At 43.8% G+C, this 15,428-nt stretch overlaps 1 protein-coding gene across 3 annotated transcripts in view; it reads right to left on the minus strand.

Moving 5' to 3' along the window:
* The window catches only part of SHISA9 (shisa family member 9), a 331,832-nt gene that overhangs the window by 56,888 nt on the left and 259,516 nt on the right, over nucleotides 1-15,428 (minus strand). For 2 of the 3 annotated variants that reach the window (XM_014865371.3, XM_014865525.3), the window contains one exon: nucleotides 5,628-9,044. The exons of the other annotated variant lie outside the window; for it this stretch is intronic. In XM_014865371.3, the coding sequence (XP_014720857.3) occupies nucleotides 8,665-9,044 (380 nt within the window). In that variant the 3' untranslated portion in view covers nucleotides 5,628-8,664. Of the gene's footprint in view, nucleotides 1-5,627; nucleotides 9,045-15,428 lie in introns of those variants that run through there. 3 annotated transcript variants of the gene reach the window in all.

Raw genomic sequence — 15,428 nt, forward strand, 5'->3', positions numbered from 1 at the left:
CAGATCTTTCCCCACTTGGGCCTTCAGATGAAACTTCAACTCTGGCCAACATCTTGACTGCAGGCTCACGAGAGACCCCTGAAGCATAGGACCCAGCTGAGCCATGCTCAGATTCCTGATCCTTGATAATAAATGTGTGCTGTTTTAAGCTTCTAAGTTTTGGAGTAATTATGTAGTTATGCAGCAACTAACAAACCAACTAAAGACAGGGGTTCACAACATTTTTTACCAACATGGATCTCATTAATTATGATTTTATCCTCTATGGACTTCTAGATCTGGAAAATTCCTTCTATCAAGCAAATCACATTCATTGAGCAAGAATTTACATTCTTTCCCATTTTTAAAATTCATCAAGACTCTATCTAATAGGGTGTACAGTAAAATCAGGTCTCTGACATGCTTATAACATCACCAACAGCCAAAGAATTGGAAGAAAAGACACCATATCAAATTCAGGTATGTCTTACCCAAATCAAAGAAACTTGATGTTTCTTCTAATCCCTTCTGCAGGGCCTGGGGTATGTGATGATTTCTGAATAAGGTTTTAAAATACTGAAGATAATATTCTCTAGGAACTTCTCTCAGAGCTTTATGTAGATTGTTTCATTTCATTCTCCTAACAACCCATGATAGATGATATTATTACTCCCACTTAGATTCAGACATGGATCCTCTGACTCCAGAGGTCCTACTCTTATCCAAAAGATTACACTGCCTCCTAGAGGTGGAAATGACTTTCCCAAGGTCATACAAAATTAAGGCACACTGAGTTAAAATTCCTCATTTCCTGTCTGCTTGTCTCAGAGGCCTCTTAGGTCCTGCTTTCTTTCCACCTCACAGGCACTAAAGCATTCTGAAGATCAAGTCTGTTTTGTTGGAGGACACTTGAAGGACAGAAACATCAATGGAGGCAACACCAGGCCAGTTCAATGTGTCCAGGTCAGAGACAGCTGCTAAGAGTGGATGCCAACCAGTGGATACGACCTGATCCAGAGGACTATACTTCTCCCTTAACTGAATCTCCCTGGAGCAGTTTGAGTATACATTACAGTTCCCAATCATTTACCCCAAGAAAGCAAGTGCAGGTATGGATTGTGCAAGAATGAAGTGGACGGGTATGATAGGATTGGCTCTGGAATCATACAAATCTGGGTGTAAATTCCAATCCTGCCACACACTGGATGTATGATCTTGGATGAGTCATTTCATCCCTCTGAGCCTCAGTTTACCATAGGTCAAAAATGAGAATAATGCCTCTTCCTCAGAGCACTGTTGAAAGGAGAAAACGAGGCAATGCATTCACAGTGCCCAACCCAGTGCCCAGCACATAATAGAAGCTCACTAATTGGTAACAGAAGGAGTTACTGCTGCTATCATCACTGTGATGAGTATTCTCTTTCAAGGCTGAGACTGTCTAAGTTTATGAAGAAAACATTTCAACTTTAAGTGATGAATATATTTCTAATGAGATTGATTTAAAGGAAACCAGAATCTGAAAATTTCTGAGATAGTAGGGTCCCCGTAATTGGCATTTTCTAAGCACTGGGCTGGGGACAGCTTGTTTTGGATGGGTGGACATTATTATTATCTGTCTCCAACATACCTTTAACTAAATAGTCCCTGGAAAAGTCTGACAAGAGCTTCCTGAACCTCTGACATCTGCCTTTCTCCTCAGGGATGGGCAAAGAGTGGGGGACATCACTGTGATGTATTCCAGGGTCTGAATGGCCTCGTCCTAGGGAGTAGTGAGGACATTTAATATAATTGCTCAAGGATTTTATACAACATGGAATGTGGTCAAGAGCTTGAGGTTGACTCAGAAAGATCTGGGTTTCACTTGACCCTGTCCCTGACCTGCTGTGTTACTTTGGACAAGTTTAATCTCTCTGAGCCTCAGTTTCTTCTTCTGGGAGCGGGGGATAATAACAACGCTATTTCATAGGGTTATCATCAGGATTCACTGGAATAATAATTATGATAACAAAAGTTAACTCCTAAGTGTTTACTAGGAGTTAATGACTGTCTTTTAATCTATTTCTCACAGCAGCCAGTGATAGAGATCCTATTATTCTCCCTATTTTAAAGATGAGAAAATAGAAGTGCGGACGGAATAGGTAAGTAGTTCTAAGTCCTGCTAGTCCATGGGTGCTCAACCTAGACCCACAGATCCTCAAGGGTATCCAGGGGCAGAATTCAGTAGCTTTGGTGACTTGGATGGTAAAAAATAACATCTTCATTTTCACTAGCCTCTAATTGAAATTTAGTATGTCCCTCAGTTATAAATGTGGCGACAGACCATCATGATGTTAACACTGACCTGGGACTATGTCACCAACAGAATCATGAATATTATCATATCAAATTGCACTTGCAGCAGATAGTTCAAAGAATTGTTTGTGTTCATCACTACATTGAAACCTTTCATTAGATCTCGTCATTTAATGCATTAGTTAAAAATCACATGTATGACTACATCACAAACATGGGTTTAAAAAATATTTTCATCACTATATTTCAAAATAATAGGTTTATTTTTGATGCTACGTATTTTATTTTGTGCATGTAAAATCATTATTCTGAGAAAGGAGCCATAGCTTCACCAGATTACCAAAGAAGTCCATGGAATAAAAAAGTTACGAATTTCCATACTAGTCTGTAGCAATGGAAAGAAAGTTACAGCAATGGAAAGCCCTTAGCATAAAGCCAGGGACCAAGCAAGTGCTCAGTGCACAGAAGCCATTACAATAATGCTTGTTGTTACACCCAGCAAAATCCTGTTCATCCAAGAGCAAACTTTTGGAAGTGATAAGGGACTCAATGCAGTTGACTGTAACAAATGTCACAGTGATGAAGAGTGGAAACGCCCAATCAAGTGAGAGAGGAGGAGTGAGATGATCTATCCCAGCCTCCTCCTTCGTGGAATGAAGAAACAGAGTCCCAAAGGCTAGTTTCGAGCCCCAAGGCACATGGCAAATTAGTCTTGGAATAAATACTGGCAACCAGTTCTTCTGCAGTCAACCTCTGTCCATTATAGGACATGACCTTCCAACATTGGGCATGAAGCCAAAAGGTGAAGGTCCCTCTCTCTGGAAGCACATACCTCTGTCCCATTTCATTCTGCATCGAGGACCCACAAGATGAGCCCACAGATGTTGGGTGATCAGGGACTGTGGCATTGAGCAAGCCTTCTCAGGGTGTGGTCTGGGAGCCACTGCATTGCAATGATGGGGTGTCTGTTACAAACACCAAATTCTGAGCCCCCATTCAGACCTACTTCACCGCTGTTGGAGGAGCTTGGGAATCAGCGTTTTCATCAAGTTTCCCCAATATTTATGCTCATCCAAGTGAGAACTACTGGTACAGTAGTTAAAATATGAGCTTGGGAGTACAAACCTCAGTTCCACCACTTAATAGTTGAATCAGTTTGGGCAAAATTACTCAAGTTTTAGATAGATCTCTCGTCTCCAAAGCTAGTGGCGCCTTTTTTAGACAGTTGTGAAGATCAAATGTGACAGTGCTTGGCGCCTACTGAAAGCTCTACAAATATACTTTATATGATTGTTGTTGCTGTATATGCGTTGTAACCAAGTGGCGGCTTCATTAGTGTTTTGTTTGTTTGTTTGTTTAGTGTTTAAAGCCCCTCCCACCCCCAAGACACGATTCTCTGTACTTCTGCTGCATCCATGGGGCTGTGATGTGTGCTGATCAGCGACTCCACTCTGAGCCATTCCTCAGTACTGGATGAGCATCCTCTGCAATCCAGACTTCTCTGATAACTAGAACTCTGCCCGTGAGGGAGAGAGCCCATGGGACCTGTTCTGGGAGATACCAAGTGACCCTGTGACCAATGAAGGATCGCCAAATCCCAGAGAAACAACCCTTCCTCTGACTACAGATTGTGGTCCACTATCCACTTTACTTGACATCGACAACTTCTCTAAGTATCCAGAGAATGGAAACTTCATTCCCAGGAGACCTTGGACCTCTGGCTTTGAGCAGCCCCTATGAGCTCCTGCCTCATCCCTTGTGTCTTTAGGACTTGTGTCCTTAGTACACAATGGCTGACTTCCAATTACTGTAGGTGCATCTCTATGCCTGGGGCTTTCTTTGACACCATGGAAATCCCTCTGCCCTTGCACTTGACGGCCTGGGAGTGTCTGAACATAACATTCCCTGAAAGCAATGTTCAAATGATGTCTGATGGGAGTTGGTATGTAAACACCCCAACTCCATCTCCATTTGGGTGGGATAATTCTGAGTGTGTGTATTACACTCTCTCCCAAAGTTTCTCTGCAGCATTAAACTCCAGATGCTCACAGTGGTAGCTGACAAGATGAGGTGTCCCTTTATTGGCCGCTTTCTTTTCCCCGTCTTACTTCCCCATCCCAAGCGCCATCCCCCCCCCCCCCCCAGGGCTCCCTTCACCTCTCAAATAAAGTACTTGCACTCAAATCCTTGTCTCAGAGGCCCTCTCGGGAGAACCATATTAAGGCAGGTTTCTGTCTGAAAATTTCAAACTTAATGCAAACAGAAGCCAGGCAGGAAATAAAATTTAATAGAGGAAGAATCCAGTCTCCCATCCTTTCAATAGTGGTGTTTCTACAACCCTGGTCACTGGTAAAAACAAAAGTGCAAATCTCAGCAAGACTCTTGACCATTAAGGATAAATTTAGTGATGTTGAGAAGACCTGGCAATGGTATATTTTTCTAAGACAGGAAGTGAACTAAGAGATGAGACACAGAATCTCACCAAAAAGGTTTCAAACAAAAAAGTTCTCCTTGGAAAATTTGTGTAAGTTGCTATTAACTAGAAATTTCCTTTACCTGAAACAATTTCCCACACCTTCTGAGTCTTAAAGATTTAGCTTTCTATGCTAATACTGGTATTCCCTGGTGAAAACTCAGAGTAGGATGTGGGGCCCTACAAAAATACATGGCAACCCTAAGAGCATCACATATAATAGTTTTATTGCCAGGTAAGAAATTCATAGTAATATAGTGAATACATATGTTTACAAATAAACATTCTTAGAAAACAAACAAATGTTTTTTTCTTCATTGTAGGAATTATTATTGGTATCATAAACTCTGCAGTTGTTGACAAGTAGTAACACAGGTTTACTTGCAGAACATACGGTTACTAAAATATTCGCACATAAAATATGCTCCATTTACACAAAAAAACTGGGTGGGAGGGTTGGATGGGGGTGTCAGGCAGAGCCCAAGGAGGATGAAGGCTGAAACGCTCTGGGAGGCAAAGGGATGTCAGACACTGGTCCCATGGGATTGGAAGTCAGGGGACAGCTAAAGGCAAGAAATAGAGACTCCTGGAGGGCAGGAGATGGAGAAAGGATAATCTCTCTGCTTTCGTCTGGTTTCTTCCATATCTCCCCACTCTAACTATAGGATCCTCGTTGATACATGACAGTTACAGTTCGATAGGACATTCTTCATGATACCATTTCAATATCATGAGGTCTGTCCACCCTCCCCCGAAGAGGCCAAAGAATTAACTTCCCTGCCCCAACCTCCCGCCTCCGTTCGGCTCCCAAAACCAATTGGAAGGAAACGAGGCTGAGAAGTTCTCTTCATCTTGGGCAGTCGTCACGGCTACATCTTATTGACCATGCTGCAACTCTGCTGCCAAAATCATAGCTGCGGACCCCAACTAACAACATTCACTGGATGGAGTTTACTCCGAAGAGAAGGAGCATGGAGAAGCAATAAAATCCGGTAGATTCAGAGACCAAGAAAGGTCCTTAATCAGAGTTGGGATAAAGGTGAGATGAAGTGAGCTGAGGGCAACAAGCAAGGAGGAGCTAAAGGAGAGACTAGAATTACGGAACTTTTGAGCTGGAGGGAACCTCACAGATAAGTCAACTCCATATTTCCTGAAGTATGGGCTGTATACCACGAGTGTATGCCAAATGATTGGAAGTCAAACATGGATAGAGGACTAGTTAACATGGAGTGACATAGGACATGATTCCCTTTTCGATTTTGTCAGTCCGTCTGATTACTTCAAAGGGAAAGTCACCATTGGGTGCTTGTGTACCTTTAACAAGCCTTTAACATCTGATAATCTCTTTGGAACAAAAAAGGAGAGAGAGCTTCCCAGACTCTAGGTTCAGACCCTTCCACAGGCAACAGTATCCAGCTAGAACTTAACTGCTGTTTTATTGGCTCTGTATTTATTTTTATATTCACTTTCTATTTACGGTGATTGATACTGGTTTTCTATTTGTGATGCCTGCAGGAAATTTTTCTTTCTTTCTTTCTTTTTTTTGCTGAGGAAGATGCGCCCAGCGCTAACATCTGTGCCAATCTTCCTCTATTTTTTGTATGTAGGTTGCCACCACAACATGGCCGCAGACGAATGGTATAGGTCTGCACCTAGGAATGGAACCCAGGCTGCCAAAGGACAGTGCGCCAAACTTAACCACTAGGCCACGGGGCTGGCCCCCAGGGAAGTTTTCCTTTCAAAAGTTAAATATATTAAAAGTGAATCAATTTAGATACAAATATTGTAACGGTGATACACAGAGATACCAAAAGTGTAGGAACATAGATAAATAACATCAGTCAAGGAAACATTGACCAAGCCCAGTGGAGTCTCAGCAGAGGCTGGGAAAGTGGGCATGAAATCTCCCAGCCCTGCCTCATCCAGCACAGAGCCTCGCTATAAATGGGAATCTTATATAGGGTTTCCGTGCATAATTTCATTTTTCTAAATGGGCAAAGAGCTCGGAAACCTTGAAAAGCTTGATCTAGTCTCAATTCCTCATGATTCAGATGGGAGACTAAGGCCCAGAGAGATAAATTGTGTTGTCAATGTCCCCAGATCAGCTGGGAATGAAAACAATAAACACCTGATTTTCCCAATTCCGTGATGTCAGAGTGGAGAGTGAGGTGAGGCGGAACGTTGGAGTTCAGCATCCCAGAAAAGGCTCTGAGTCTTGTTGGACCAGACCATGTGCAGATTCTGACACCAGAAGAGCTAGTGGTCTCTCAGAGGTTCCTGTTAATTAGCTAAGATCTTTAGGGACTGGTTGAAAACCTCACCTTAAATGAACATCGCTTCTCTCTTAGCTCTCCTTTTTGGGCTTCCACTAAACAAATTGAACTAGTAAGGAAATTGTTCATTGGGACACCCAAGGGCCATTGGCTGTGAGAACCAACCTGAAAAACCACCTCAGGGAATTCTGCATGGGCAATGGATGCATTTTAGTATCTGGGGAGGTGGTTTGGAAGGATCACAGGAATTATGGGCCCCAGAAACACTTGATAGGTTTGGGGAGCTAGACAGTGGTAGGACTCGTGGATTTTTGACAGTGTGGGAGGTAGGGAGGTCTTCGTCTTTAGGTACCCCTGACATTGCAGCAGCCCCCTCAGAGGGTGTGATGGGGTGGGCTCACCGACAAAGGGAGGATGGAAACATCTTCCACTACTGCAGAAAAACAGGAGGGAGGAAGGCGAAAAGAACACAGGTTGCACTTAAGAAACAAGACTGTCATTAAACAGTAACACATTGAAGGCACCACCCACGCTTATGACATTTTCAGTCCAAAGCAGTTGAAATTCGGCGGCGGCGGCAGCGGGCTGAAAGGGGGGTCAGGAATGGACAGTTAAGAGAAGACTCGTTTCTGTGTCTATGTCTTGTCTTGGAGGCAAGGGGAAAACGCCAGAAGTCAGAAGCTCTGGGTCCACCCTCACCTCTTGTCGACTTTTCAACTGTGATTTCTTTTTCATTGTTCTTGGTGTCCTTGTTGATTTCCTAAGTCTTGCAGATTTTGGAGAAAAATTACTTTGCTGTTCTTGTCTGTTTGGTAATGGGCTTAACTTTTATTTTTCTTTTTAAAAAAAAGTTATTTAAGACTCTCTGGACCCTCTCCCCGCCATAAAAGCCTGTCCCTCCCATTTCCATGATCATGGTCTTTATGGGAGTTCTCAAAAATGTTCTTTCTTCCCCATCAGTGTCGGTGGGTTCAGGGTCTATTTAATTTTTGTGAGTTTGAGTGTGTGTTGTTTTTTGCTTCCAACATTGATGATATGAAAAAGTTTTATAAATAGAATTGTTGGGTCCAGTTACTGCTCATGCTTGTCAAAATTTGTGTCCACATCATCGTCACCACTTCTTGGGGTTAGAAAATGTTTATAATGTGCACAGATTCCTCCCTGAATGACTCCTCTTCTCAAGGACACTTGTCTCTTGTGTCCACCCTCATTCTCTACCCCCGGCTTCCGGCCCTGGCTCTTTCACCCTGACAGAGACAGCGCGTGGCCAACGGTATATGTGCTCAAATGGGCAATTTCTCTAAATTGTGCTACTTTTTTGTTTTTCATCATGGATTTCAGTTTCAAGGTAGGAGGAAAGGAACATTAGCCCCACGGTTTGGGCCTGTGAATCAGCCACCTTGGGCCTGAAGTTGAAAGAGTGTGCCTCAGTTTCCCCTTTGCTGTATTGCTGAACGTCCATGCTTCGGTCTTGCTCAGCTGCCCGCCGACACGTGTTAGGCATGACCCAGGAAATGCGTGATTCTGTGTCACCGCTAGGTTGGTGTGGAGAGTGAGTGTGTGGGTGGCTGTGTGGGGGGAGGACAGGAATATTTTTTGCCTCTCTCAGTTGAGTGTGGTCTCCAGGATGCTCCCTGTAGTGAAAGCTCAGACAGTCACTTCTGTTTTGCTGTTGGTGATGAAGTATGGCTGTGGGGGCGGGTAGTGCTGGGTGCGAGTTCCCAAGGGGTCGCTGGAGCCCGACTCGGCTGTGCCAAGCTTGCCCTTGTTGCCATAAGCCTGCCGCCGGAGAGACTGCTCGTTGGGGTCCCAGCCCTTGAAGTTGGTGGTAGAATTGTAGGCCAGGGGATGTGGGGGCATCTTGCTGGTGCGGGACTTCTGTCCGTTCTGCTTGGCAGGGCCGTGCTCCGGACTGAAGGCCCGTGGCTCATCCTCCACCCTTACGGGGTGCAGAGGTAGATTTCCCTTGGCGGCCAGCTCGGCCAGGTGCCGTCGCTTGGAGTAGAAGTCATCATTGACCTTGTCGGCTGTACGGTGGGACAGGTGGACGGAGAAGGGGAGGAGAGAGCAGAGAGAGAGGGAAAGAGAGGAGAGAGACAGTTAGGGATTGGCAAGTCAATCCGAGAACAGCATCAAAGCGGGCCAACAGTCCAAACGAGACACACACTAGAAACTCCACCTGGAACTCAGACAGAAGGAAGGACAGGGTCGTGTCCTTTTCACAAACAAGAGCGAGACAGAGAGAGGGAGGGCATTCCCAGTGGAATCTCTACATTGCCCCAAATAAAAACCTTCTCCCCTCACAGTGACACCAAGCACTCTGCCAACCTTGGCTTTCTTATAAAATGCAAGTGTTGTTTCTTCATTATTAAAATTATGCCTTCTTGTTAGAGAAAATACTCAATATGTTGAGAAATATTTGTATCAATTGCCTACCACTCAAGACAGCTGATATCAACACTTGGGTGTATTTTCTTCTGGTCTTCTCAATACACAGAGTTTAATTTCAGATTTTTATTAGTTTGTTTTCAGCTGTTAAGCAGACCTATGTTGAAATCCCAACTCTGCCACCTCCTATTGGTGTGATTTTGGCTGCTTAGTAAAAGTTAAGTGACTTCTTGACTTTTATTACTATCAGCTTCTTCATAGGAGAGTAGTTACAATAAAAAAATATATTTCATAGAGTTGTTTGGAGGGTTATATGATATGATAGTATAAAGGGTCTAAATATTAGGCATCACCATTATCATAATTATCATTATAAATAACTTCAATTTCCTATGTAAAATTCTATCAAGCATTTCTCCATGTTGCTATAAATTATTAATAAACAGCATTTTAATGCCTTCATAGTATTTCATTGAATGGAACTATTAAAATTAATCAGCCCTCCTATTGATGGAAATTTAAGTTGTGCCCATATTTTGCTAATAGAAATAAAGCTGAGATGAGAATCTTGTAGACTAAAGCTTGCTTTGTCTTTAGAATTTAGAATAGTTCTAAAAATATTTCCTTAGTCTACATCAGAAGATGGAAAACTGTAGCCCATGGATGAAATCTGGCCCCTGCCTGTTTTTTGTAAATAAAGTTTTATTGGAACACAGCCATGCCCACTCATTTACGTATTATCCGAGGCGCCTTTTGCTCTGCAATGGTAGACTTGAGTACATGTGACAGAGACAGCATGGCCCACAAAGCCTGAAATATTTACCACCCAGGCCTGAAATGAATTACCCAAAGTAGAATTATTTGGCCAAAGGTTGTAAACATTATTAAGACCCTTGATTGCCAACTACACTACAAAAGAGTAACACCAATTTCCACTCCATTTCACTATATATACTCTCTCCAGCACCAATTTCTTTCTTTCTTCCTTTTTTCTTTCTTTCTCTTTCTTTTTTCCTCTGTTTTTCCTTTCTTTGTTTCTTTCTCTTTCTATCCATATTTATTTATTTATTTGATAATTTTATGAGACCTTTTATTTGATTTCATCTTACAATTCTTTTATTATAAGATCCTCCACATTTTTAAAATTAATTTCTTAGCAATAAACCTTCAACTTACATCTCTCAGGAGACCAGAAATATTTACTCCCCTTTCATCTATACTTCCAACATCCCATATTGTTACACGGATGAATTTGTGTAAATCCATGGACACTATCACAGTTTCACGTTTCTCATTTTATCCTCTCGACAGCTCTGAGAGGTGGGAAAGATGGGGACTTCAGCCCCTGCTTGACAGATTAGGGAACTGTCGAGCTCAGGCACATTAAGTAACTTAACTAAAGTTACCCACAGCTAGTGGCTCAGCCAGGGTAGAATGCTTTTTTGCTGTTTTATTTGATGCTTTTGAAAGGCTATCGCGGGAAAGCTTTGGTTTCAGGACTGAGTGGCCAAAAATATGCCCCACTTGACCACCCCTGGGTCCGTGGCAGACATCACTCATTGATCACAGTTCTCTTTCTTGGCAAGTGTGGCCTCTGCCCAGACTCCTTCTCAACACTAGGCCCCAGGAAGCCACATGTTAACTTTCCAGGCTTAATACAGTGCAAGTTGGGTTTCTGTCCCTGTTAATGTAAATAGCTCTTACTGATACAATCTTTCAAGAAAACATCCCCTTCCCTTACATTCTAGAGCTGTCTGAAGATATAGAATGTTAACACCAAAAAGAACGTTGGAATCTGCTACCAAAGTTGGGAAGAACACACATTCCTGAAATACCAGGCATTGCTTAAGTGATACGAGTTAAATTCAAGTCAATGTTAGAACCCAATCTTTCTTGCCTTCCCAAGGAAAGTTCTAGGTTTCCAATGCCAGGATGTTTCAACAGAAGGATTCTCTGATAGTCCCCATTGGACTTCAAAATTCATGTATCCAGTTACCCCCAGGACAGAGTCACTGGCATCTCTTAGTCAAGGTGGCCAAGCCTGAACCCATCAACATTGCTCAGATCTGTTCTTCTTCAAGCTCTTCCTTATCTCTCACATGGGAGCACCACATCTAGTCACTCACGTCAGAACCATGGGAGCAGGCGTTGGGTTCACCCTCCTCTTCTCCTCCAGCATAACTGCTAGCTCACCAGGTCCTTGCAGTTACATCTGACAAATGCTTCTCTGACCTACTCCATTTCTCCCCCTACTTTGAACATTGCCCCACTTCAGCTACCAAACTGGTCTCCTTGCCTCGAGTTTCACCTCCTCCGGTACACTCTTTACGTTGCCGGCAAAAGCAGGTTTCTAAAGTGCAAAACTGGCCATGCCACTTGTCCGCCAAAACTCCTTTGAGCAATTTGTTCAGTCATTTAGTCATTCATCAAATAGGATGGGCCATGTGCCAGATACTGGAAATATAATAAAGGATCGGAAACAGATATGGTTCCTGCCTTCATGGAGTGGACAGCCTACTAAGGAGGGACAGACAGTGGCCAAATAGTCCCACAAATTATATAAAAGTAGGAATACGGTTAACTGCTGTGAAGAGCTACCCAGTCTTATGAGTATTTATATTGAGGTGTCTGAGCTGGTCTGAGAACCCGATGTTGGAGCTGAGGTGTCTCACATTGGACTCTGTTATTTATCTTTCAACACTCAGCTAAGGTGTTGCCTCCTGAGTCCCTGGGGCTCCCTCAGCCACCCCTGCTCTCCCTCTCATAGCACTGACCATGCTGTCTGATAACCTTCCATTTTCACATCTATTTCCTCCTTCTAGACCGTGAGTGCTTTGAGAGCAGGGATCTTGTCTTTTCATCTGTGCTGCTCAGAGCTTCTCCATCCTGGCAGCACGTGGGGGAGCTCTTAAAGCCTTCAGATTCCTGGATCCCTCCCCCAAACAATTTAATCAAAATCTCTGAGGGTCTGGCCCAGACAGAGATTCTTTTAAAGGCCCACCCCCTCACCCGGGTGATTCTAATGGGCAGCCAGAGTTGAGAACCACAGTTCCAGCTCCGGCATCTAGCAGGGTGCCGGCACATAGTTTTTTGTAGAGAACTAAAGGGAAGTGACCTCCCACCCTACTCCTGTTATCCCCAGCTGCCTCCCACCTCCTCAGGTACCCCTCCCTTCTAGGAAGCGTGACAAAGTCAGATCCCTCCATGATAGGCTCTTCTCCATGGCACAGATCATAGCTGCCTTTTTACACTTGTTTATGCAGTTCAATCATTCTTGTCTCTCTCTCTCCCACTAGAGTTCCAAGAGGGCAAAGCCAGGACTGATTTTTGCCCATGAGTACATAAGCAATGTCCAGCCTACTTCCTGGCAGGTATTAGGTACTCAAAAAACATTCAGTGAATGAATGTATGAGCAAAATACCATGAAAACATGGAGGATATTGGGGCAACAGTAGGAGTGGAAGCTGCTTTCCCCCTTTCCTCCCAGTAGTCGCTTATTGAACGTCTCATTTATCCTCATTGTGTCCTCAGTCATGATCCAGAATCACTCATTCCCATATTCCTCTTTCCAGACAGTCAACTAGTCTAAGTTCTGCTCAGAGCAAGGGATGCTTTTGAGGGTTCCTGTTTCTCACAGACCAAGAAAACTGATTATCAAGTAAGCATCCCAACAGTTAGGAAAGGTGATGTCTTCTCAGAGGGTGCTAAAGAAAAGCTGACACAGAGGGATTCAATGCTTACCTTATCAGTGCAGGGATGCGGAGAAGCCCCCAGGAAGAGGAATCATGGAGTCCTGCATGGAGAATCTACATTCTTCTCCACACCCAACCTTGAGTTGGTCTTTTGAGGCACCAGGCATTGGGTACCTCCTGAGCACAGAAAGTGTTTGGTACTTGGGGTAAGAGTGGAGTAGAAAGGAAAATCTGTGGGCTCTGGAATCAGACACACCTGAGTTTATAAGACCTTAGAAATGCCACTTAACCTCTTCCACCTCTATTTCCTTTGGTGTGAAGTGGGGATAATAGAACTATCTCAGGTTTATGGTGAGGAATAAATTATATGAGATAGATAAGCTGCATAGCACAATCCTGGAATATAGTAACTATCTATACATATATTTTGTCTGTCTCCTGGCTTATGAAAGCAGCACTGGATTAAATCCAACAGCCATTTATTGAGTACTCACTCTGTGCCAGGCAACCTGCTAAGTACAAAGGAGGCATCCATCCAAACCAACCACCCTTCTTGTCTTTCCTCCTTTCCTCTTCCCTTGCCCCCACCTACCATGCAAGTTGAGTGCCTAGTCTGCCCTATGAAAGGGCCCAAGTGGGGCCTTGATCCATTTCGGATGAGAGGCTGGTTAGGCAAGGCATCCTTGAGGATGCTCTCTTAGTTGCAATCTGAAGGTGAAGAGTAATAAACAGCGTCCCAGGTAAGGGAACATGTGATGCATTGCAAAAATGGCCATAATACTTTGCAACTCCTTCCATCAAGAAGTAGAGTCTATTTCCCCACCCTCTGAATCTGGCCTGGCCTTGTGACTGGCTTTGACCAGTAGACTGTAGCAGAAGTGATGTCATGCATATCCTGAGACTGAGTTTTGGAAGTCTGACAGCTTCTGCTATCAGGCTCTTGGAACCCTGCCTCTCTGTGAAGAAGGAAGCCCAGCCTAGCCTCCTGAAGGAGGAGAAACTTGTAGGCCAGTTGCCTGCGTTCACCTCAACCAACGGCCTGCTAACTGCCACACACCAAGTAAGGCCATCCTAAACCATATAGCCATTAGCTGACCTGCCACTCGACCCCAGATACTGAGTAAGCCTGACCAAGAACAGTCAATCCAGAGCAAACCAGAACTTCCCACCTGACCTAGCATCACCAGCTCAATAAGTGGTTGCTATGTTAAGCCACTAAGCCTTGGGGTAGTTTGTTAGGTAGCAGTAGATAACTGATACAGAACAGCATTTGCAAAAGCCCTGAGCTAGGAAGGAGCATAGAAGTTTCAAAAAACTGAAAAGATATCTGCGCAGTAAAGTGAAGAAAGCCAGGGGTCACCAGATCACCTAATGTCCTCTAAGCAAGATTATATCATTCACACCTATTTATTTGTCTGGCCATCCTCCCTCCAGTAGACTCAGAGGTGTTTTAGAGAAGTGCAGAGTAGACACAGATTTCTTGCCTAACGCATGAAATTGTCCTTCCAAGAGTTATTTTCAAGATTATTTCAACAAGGATGTGGTTGGTCGTTAGGTGGGTGAACTAACTGTTCCCATAACCAGGAGATGCAATTTTCTAGCAACCCTCTTTTGGTCCCCTCTGATTTGGATCGAGAAGGGGAAGAAAATGCTTACCAGGCCACTCTTGGCTTCATGCAGTGTGGTCCCTGTCTTAGTATATTAAAAAGCTCCTTGTGAAAGAAATAACAGATTCACTGAACGGCCTTGTAAGCCCCATTAATAAATGCATTAACCTAATCAGCCCCACTACCTCGTGGGCAGACGGCTGACAAGCCAACCAGGAAACAGATGTGTGAGCCTTTCAACAACACCAGTCCTCTCCAGTTTGATTTTTCTTCATTTCAAAAGAGGAAGAAAGAATGAAAAAGGTGCTTTCCTTCCAATGAGCCTAATTGCCTTGAAGGAACCAAGGTTGCGAAATTAAACTGTACCTTCCTCCATCTGTCTCTGTCTTAATTAGCAGCAGACACTTGTGCAGGTGTGGGGTGGGATGGAGCCTCGCTTCCGTGGAAACGGACAGAGTCAAGGTAATAACTAGTTTTCAAAACAAGCTGCACATCTGAGGGTCTCGGCAGGTGGCCTCCCACCTACCTTCTTTCCTTGGGCCAAAGATATCTTAAGGAGGGGTTCCTACAGCTCATTCTCACTTGGGGATATTCTTGGGTCTCAGGTGATGAATTTCGCCTGGTAAGCAATGCCCCAACCTAAGCTTTCGCCATTCCTCATTTGTCCCTGTCTTCGCTCCAAGAATATGTTGAAATGGAGTGATTAATCTTCTCATCGCATTTA

Source organism: Equus asinus, chromosome 14 (assembly GCF_041296235.1).
Source record: "Equus asinus isolate D_3611 breed Donkey chromosome 14, EquAss-T2T_v2, whole genome shotgun sequence".
NCBI classification, from domain to species: domain Eukaryota; kingdom Metazoa; phylum Chordata; class Mammalia; order Perissodactyla; family Equidae; genus Equus; species Equus asinus.